Source organism: Carex rostrata, chromosome 2, assembly GCF_964058835.1.
Source record: "Carex rostrata chromosome 2, lpCarRost1.2, whole genome shotgun sequence".
Lineage (NCBI taxonomy): Eukaryota > Viridiplantae > Streptophyta > Magnoliopsida > Poales > Cyperaceae > Carex > Carex rostrata.
The window spans coordinates 8,499,213-8,506,846 of NC_135919.1; the positions used below are offsets into that span (position 1 = coordinate 8,499,213).

The following is a 7,634-nucleotide window of genomic DNA, read 5'->3' on the forward strand; positions in this document are numbered from 1 at the left end:
AGTACATAGCTGCATCCGAGGCAGCTAAAGAAGGTTTCTGGATCAAGAAGTTCCTTAGTGAACTTGGAGTGGTTCCCAGTGTTCAAGGCCCTGTGGACCTCTACTGTGACAACAATGGAGCTATAGCTCAGGCCAAAGAACCAAGATCGCACTCGAAATCCAAGCATGTTCTACGGCGTTTTCACCTGATACGAGAGATCGTAAATAGAGGTGATGTAAAGATATGTAGAGTTGACACAGTCAGCAACACAGCTGATCCACTCACGAAACCTCTTCCTCAAGCCAAGCACCAGATGCATATTGCCTCTATGGGTCTGAGACACATAGGAGACTGGCTATGAGTTTTTTCTTTAGATCTACGAGATTTTTAGAAATACTAGAGATTTGTATAAGTAGAGCCTACGATGATTGGCTCCTAGCTTAAGTGGGAGATTGTTAGTTTGTAATAATCTAGAAGTCAATAATACGATAAGTTAATCATAAAGCTTTGTTCATGAATTGAATGTTTATTTATATATCATTTTGTTGCCTTGAGTATTATTGCATTTGTGGATCATTTCGAGTTCATGACTGAAATTGTGAAACTCCATAATATAGATAATATATACTCTTAAAAGGTCACTGACCAAGGTAATTAGCAGGAACACTAATTACCGCTATAAGGTTAGTATGTGGATTAAAAGATGGTTAAGTTTTACAAACCACCTGACACGAGATGTCATTTTAATCACATAGATACATGTTCTAGGAACATGGTATTTGACAGACCCCGAATGAAACATTAAATAGAATTGTGTTCGTGTCATTTATGTTTTCATTCAGTGTCAAAGTTCTACAGTATGAGGTATTTATCGTTCCCACTAAGAAATATATATGAGTGAGTGTTATCTAACGCTGTCCGTAAAAAGCAGCCATAACGGTAGCATTTCCATATGTATAACTTAGCTGAGGAAGTGATAGTCTACCAAGAATACTACTTGTCCCTCGTATCTCTATACGAGCTATAGCATCACTGGGCCCCTTGGTAGAGTTAGATTATCTGCATGCAGTATAATTACAAGAGTAATCATATTTGATAATCTACTCAAGATCAAGAAAAGATACAGTTAACAAGGATGACACATATCTACCTTAAAACTGATCTGATAGCTATGAGACAGAAGAACTGACACAAGTAAATTGTTTACTGGATCGTGATATTGTACAGTACAGCATCATCTGTGTAATTGGATGGTCATGATGTGTTGCCAGACGCCACCCATGACTAACAGAAGTTAAAACAGTTTTAACTCTGTTTACCAACATAACACAGATCCTATTGGGTCACACCATATAGGAGCTACTCGGAGAATCTTACTGATTAATTATAAATTGATTATAATTAATATTAAGATGGTTATAATTAATTATACGTGATATAATTAAATTATAAATGTCATTTAGAATGACAAGCAGAAACAACGGTTAATTTATAAACGTACACGTTACGTTGTATAAAAGTTACCGAACAACAACCGAAAAGAAATATAATTGTATATGACAATTATATATATTTGATTTGGATTTTAATTTGTTAATTATGGATTTGAATTATGGGTTTAAAAGCCCAAAATAATCAAAGCCTTAATTAAAATTAAAGGCCCAAAGTCAAAGCCCAAAATCAAAGCCTTTTACTATTCATGCCTTAATGGGCCAAGGGCAAAATGGTCATTTCACACCTATGCCACCTTGCATGACACCTTAGGGGTGTAGAAACATGGAGAAGAGTGTGGAAGGGTGTGGAAGGGGTATTTTGGTCTTTTCACATATTAAAGGATGAGGTGTCAAGGGCTTTTGGTAAATAGATTTGTTTTGAGGGGTATTTTGGTCTTTTGCGAACCTCCTCAAAACACTATAAATAGAGGGGTGAGGGTAGAGAGAAAATTTGCTAATTCACATGTTAATCTGATTACTTTGTTAATCGGTTTTTCTCTCTTCCCTGATTTCGGTTATTACGAGATTCGGAAAAATATATTTTTGCAAACTCTGCGGTATTTCGTGTTTTGCTTTTTAAGTGAAACTGAACAACTTGGAGTCTTAAATATATTTAATCTGTCCCTATTTCGGTGAATAGTGTTTCTGCAGAATTCCGCGGTTTACGGTATTTCTGGCAGAAGAAGTAAATCGCTCTCCGATTAGTCCTGGTGGATAACCAATAGAGGTATCACACGTGTGATACTGCGAGTCGATTCCATCCCTGGTGAGGCTCTACTCGCTCGGTCTGCATTCCAACTAAGATTTGGAATCAAGGTATAAACTGTTATATTAATCTATTTAATTTGTAAATAGATTTAATGCTTTAGGAAATCAATTATGGAGTAGATCTGTAAATAGGATTAAACGAATCTTCTTGATTCATTTAATCCGTAGCTTAAGTTAGATGTAAAAATTTTTGTTTTACTCTTTCCGCAGCTTAAGCTAATTAAATGGGTTTGAACCGTTCCTCGAAACCCAACAGTAAGGCTTTTGTGCACATACCCAAGGATGAAAGGTCAAAGCTTGATAGCAAGACCAAAGAGTGTATTTTTTTGGGGTATGGAAATGGTGAATTCGGATATAGGTTGTGGGATCCTATTGAGAAGAAGTTAGTGAGAAGTCGAGATGTGGTTTTCTTTGAGGAAGAAACCATTGAGAATGTGCAAAATCTCGACAAGGCCAAAATCTCTTCAAGAAACTTTGTTGATTTAACTCCTATCTCAACCAACAACCTAAATACCGAAACAAATCAGCCAATTTCAAGTCAACCAACCGAAACTAATGACCCACAAGAGGAGGAGAATGAACCCAAAATTACTATCCCTTCAAATGAGGCTTCTCAAGTGCAAGAATTAAGAAGGTCAACTCGAGATAGGCGGGCTAATACAAGGTACTCATCTAATGAATTTGCTTTGCTTGTAGATAATAGTGAGCCCGAATGTTTTCAAGAAGCCATGGTGTCGGAGCACAAGGATAAGTGGTTGGAAGTCATGCAAGATGAGATGAAATCTTTGCATGGGAACAACACATTTGAATTAGTGAAATTGCCAAGAGGCAAAAAGGTGCTCAAGAACAAGTGGGTGTATCGGGTTAAATTTGAGGGTCAAGAGGCAAAATCGAGGTACAATGCTCGGTTAGTTGTGAAGGAATTTGATCAAAAGAAGGGAGTTGATTTCGAAGAAATCTTCTCGCCCGTTGTTAAGATGTCCTCAATTCGGGTGGTGCTTGGGTTGGCCGCTAGCTTGAATTTAGAGGTGGAACAACTAGATGTCAAGACCGCATTCCTCCATGGTGATTTGGAGGAGAAGCTCTACATGGAGCAACCCGAGGGTTTTGAGAAGAAGGGGCAAGATCACTTGGTATGCAAGTTGAGGAGGAGCCTTTATGGCTTGAAACAAGCGCCTCGAAATTGGTACAAGAGGTTTGAATCTTTTATGTGTGACAACAAATTTGAGAAAACTAATTCCGATAATTGTGTTTTTGTGAAAAAGTATTATAGTGGTGATTTTATTTTCCTCTTGCTCTATGTTGACGACATGTTGGTCGTTGGAAGTGATTTGACAAAAATCAAAGCATTGAAAGAGAGGCTTGGGAATGAATTTGCCATGAAAGACTTGGGTGCGGCAAGGCAAATTCTTGGGATGAGAATCACTAGAGACCGTAAGGATCGGAAGCTTTGGTTGTCATAAGAGAAGTACATCGAGAAGGTACTTCAAAGATTCAACATGAACAAGTGTAAACCGGTAACATCTCCTCTTGCTAGTCACTTTAAATTATCTCATGATGGCTGTCCCAAAGATGAAAATGAGAAGAATGAGATGAGAAATGTGCCATATGCCTCAGTTGTAGGCTCTTTGATGTATGCAATGGTGTGCACGCGACCGGATATTGCTCATGCGGTTGGTATGGTGAGTCGTTTTCTTTCTAATCCGGGTAAGGTGCATTGGAATGCCGTTAAGTGGATTCTCCGGTATTTAAGGGGCACAACCACTTATTGCATTTGTTTTGGTGGCACAAACAATCCGGTATTGGAGGCATATACGAATGCCGATTGGGCCGGTGACATAGACTCGAGGAAGTCTACATCCGGTTATTTGATTTGTTTTGGAAACGGAGCTGTGTCATGGCAATCTAAGTTGCAAAAGTGTGTAGCACTCTCTACTACCGAAGCCGAGTACATAGCCATTACGGAAGCATGCAAGGAGTTAATTTGGATGAAAAAGTTCTTGCATGAGTTGGGTGTTCGGCAAGAGAGGTATGTATTATTTTGTGATAGTCAAAGTGCGATTCACTTGAGCAAGAATCCGATGTTTCACTCTCGCTCTAAACACATTGAGTTGAGGTATCATTGGATACGTGATGTTCTTGAGAGCAAGGAATTGGTGTTGGAGAAAATCCACACGAGTGAGAATGGTTCGAATATGTTGACAAAGTCGATATCGTCATTGAAGCTAGAAGTTTGTTGTGAGAAGGCGGGTTTGGTTGGAGGACACGCTCCATGAGTCGGGAGGAGGAGTTTGTTGGGTCCCTTACTCATTCCTCTTGTTTCCTTTTTTATTTTCTGTTATTTGTAATAACTAAAGTTTGTAGGGTCTTATTTGTAAAATTTGTAAAGACTCTAATAAATCTCAGAAAACAGAAAATGGGAGTTGCTTTTTTTCCCGACAAAACTTGATCTATCTCCTCTTTGATTTTCTCTCTTTGAAACCGTTGTTTTTCTCTACAGGTTTGCAGAAAGATTGAGATTAAAAAAAAAAAATGGGCCTGGATCAATAACAATGCCTAAATTCTGCAAACAAAAAATGAAAAGGGCTTCATGGTCTTGGTCCAGGCCTCCACAAAATCGTTAGTTATCAGTTGTACATTACTTTGCATTACAATTCAAGATGAATTGAAAATTGAAATATGGAATCGGAAAATCTAATTTCTATTATATATGCTTCATGCTTGTCTCAAACAAATCAGGACCACGCATATAATTCAATATGCGCATGCTTTAAAACAGGTGGTGAACTTCACTAGCAAGTAGCAACAATACCAGTACATATCTTCTACTCATTAATTATTTTCTCAAATAAAAAACAAGCCACTAAATGCTAATTAATTTACGGAAGATAATATAAACATTCCTCTCAGAGTCTCAGTATCAGTAATCAGAGACAAACCCCATGAACTCCTCATCTAACAGCAATGCTGCCATGGTTTCAGGAGCAAGACACATTTCTATATCAGCACTCCCATCACCTTCTCTACCAGGAAATGCCGACATCTTACCGTCAAATTTATTCGCCTTCCCGCTTCTGACTGCCAGTGGCTGGCCCCACCCAAAGTCGTTTCCTTCATACATTGGAAACCTATTTGAGCTGCCCATATTGATTACAGCACCATCAGGATTGCCTAAGGGGAAACACTTTGGTGCAACCTCCCAATCTGCCACGACCTGTCTAATTGCCGTGTCATTGTGAGCCTTCACACTAGCATTTAACAGCCCAGCTACCCACCTGAGATCCTTACCGGTGACTTCCTCCACTTTCGCCCTTGTCGGTGTGCTCTGAATTGCATTGCCAAAATAGTTTGGTGATACACATGGTTCTATACGGTGCCGACAATTTACTGCCATACGAAAGGTTGTTATGTAATCGCTGGGAAGCCACTGCCTTGCACGTGTAACTGCTTGCCAGATGAGAGCACACAAAGATTGGAATGTGGAGATTTCGCTTCCTTTTGTGTTGATTTTCATATCATGTATTTGTTTTCCCCAAATCTCGGCCTCTTGACCTGATACCACTGCGAGCTTCTGATTGTTTTGCCCACGATTGGCCTTTGATTTGAGCAGCCGCATGGCATCGAGACTGAAATGGAATATCCTTTCTCTAACTGGTGCATCAACTGGAAAGGTGACCTCTGGCCCTGCACTGGTGGCAAAACAAAGCACTGCGTTGGAATTTCCAAAGTAGTTGCGGCGAAAATCAGGAGGATTGGGGGAACCGCCACGGCAAAGTTCAGCCCATGTATTGAAGAAATGCCAAAAGGAAGTGCCATCAACCACTGCATGATTTACAGCACAACCAATAAAGACAGCACCATCGCCGAGTTCGGTAAACTGGAATGCGGCAAGCGGACGAAAATGACCCTGGTAGCTGATCGTGCGGTCCATGGGGAACAGATTGTTGATCGGTTTGGGCGTGTCAGACGAAGGCAGCAGGAGAGACGAGAGGGAGAGATTCGGGGCAGTTGCATGGTAGAAATCCACACCAGCATCATTGCAAGAGATAAAGATGCGGTCATCGGGATACGTAGTGAAGCGACCGGCAAAGGCGGGGATGATGGTCAGTGCTCGGGAAAGAGAGGAAACCAAGAGGGATAACAAAGAGGGAATTGGGATGTTGGGCTTGGGATAAAAGAGACCCTTTTGGATATAGTGGCAGGAGAGCATGGGTAGGTCAGAAACAGAGAGCTTGAGGTCAGCCATGGTGGATGGGGAATCGGGCAAAACTGTACGCTTGGAAAGAATTATTACAGAGGAAGAGTCAATTGGAAAGGCAAACTCAGGAGCCATCTTTTTTTTTGGATAAGTTAATTTTGTTGCTACTGTCTTTGTTTGTGGTCGTGTGCTGTGAGGAAAGGAAAGCAGAGATATTTATAGGCAGGAGGAGGCCAGTGCGGATTCATGCACCTAAAGAAGAGCCACTAATGGGTTGACAATTGACAACCGATCCGATTGATTATTAAGTAAACTAAATATAACAAGGTCAACATTGTTTGTGACACCCACCACTTTGCTCCTTGACTTCAGGAGTAACTGCTATATACTCTGGATGCCATTTGCCACGAGTGCTCGGCCAGCACACAAATATATATTTTATTCAAAACAGAACCAGTGATTCAGATTTATCAGACCTGATCACCTGACCGATGCATGATTGAATTAAGGTTTACAATGTTAAAGGAATAAAACCCAATACATACCTGAAACATGAATGTTGTTGTTTGCTTATATTGGTAGGTATCTATAATCTTATAGAATATTTTAAATGGTTTGGAAAGAATGTTTTGTAGCTTGCATGTTGTTATCTTAAATCTAAAGACAATCTTCTACCATAATTAAATTAATTACCATTTGAATATAGTCATAATGTATATTGAAATCTACTTTGAACCTTTTATAAGCTGACTTTTGAGAAAACAAAAAAAAATGTATATATTATATATTAAGTGAATTAGAAATCCCTTGGTGGATAGCAATTATTAATTTGTCAACGATGATGGTGATAATGAATGAATGAATGAATTAATTAATTATGACATAAATAAAGAAATATGATAGGGAAATTAGTGGTTTCTCACAGTGCCAGCCTATGGCAATTGCCATAAAAAGAGCACAGGTGTGCTTCTGGAGAGCAGCATGACGTGCCTCTTTTGTTGAGTGCCACGCTTCTGTCTCTTCTGACAAATTAAGAGCCATATCGCAAGCTTGCAACGGCTCAATAGTGTGTCATGATTCCCAGTTTCCCACGCAACATTAATAAATAATTAGTTTGGTACATTTCTCCCAAAAAAAAAAATTTTAATCAAATAAAATAAATATAAAAAAAAAATATACATCAATGGCTGTGGTA

General features: G+C 39.3%; 1 protein-coding gene across 1 annotated transcript; it reads right to left on the reverse strand.

Moving 5' to 3' along the window:
• Window positions 1-5,029: 5,029 nt before the first annotated feature.
• Window positions 5,030-6,617, reverse strand: LOC144572766 (putative acetyltransferase At3g50280). Its single transcript, XM_078322444.1, has one exon. It carries the CDS (start codon window positions 6,572-6,574, stop codon window positions 5,162-5,164), a length of 1,413 nt encoding a protein of 470 aa, XP_078178570.1. The 5' UTR covers window positions 6,575-6,617; the 3' UTR covers window positions 5,030-5,161.
• Window positions 6,618-7,634: the final 1,017 nt, after the last annotated feature.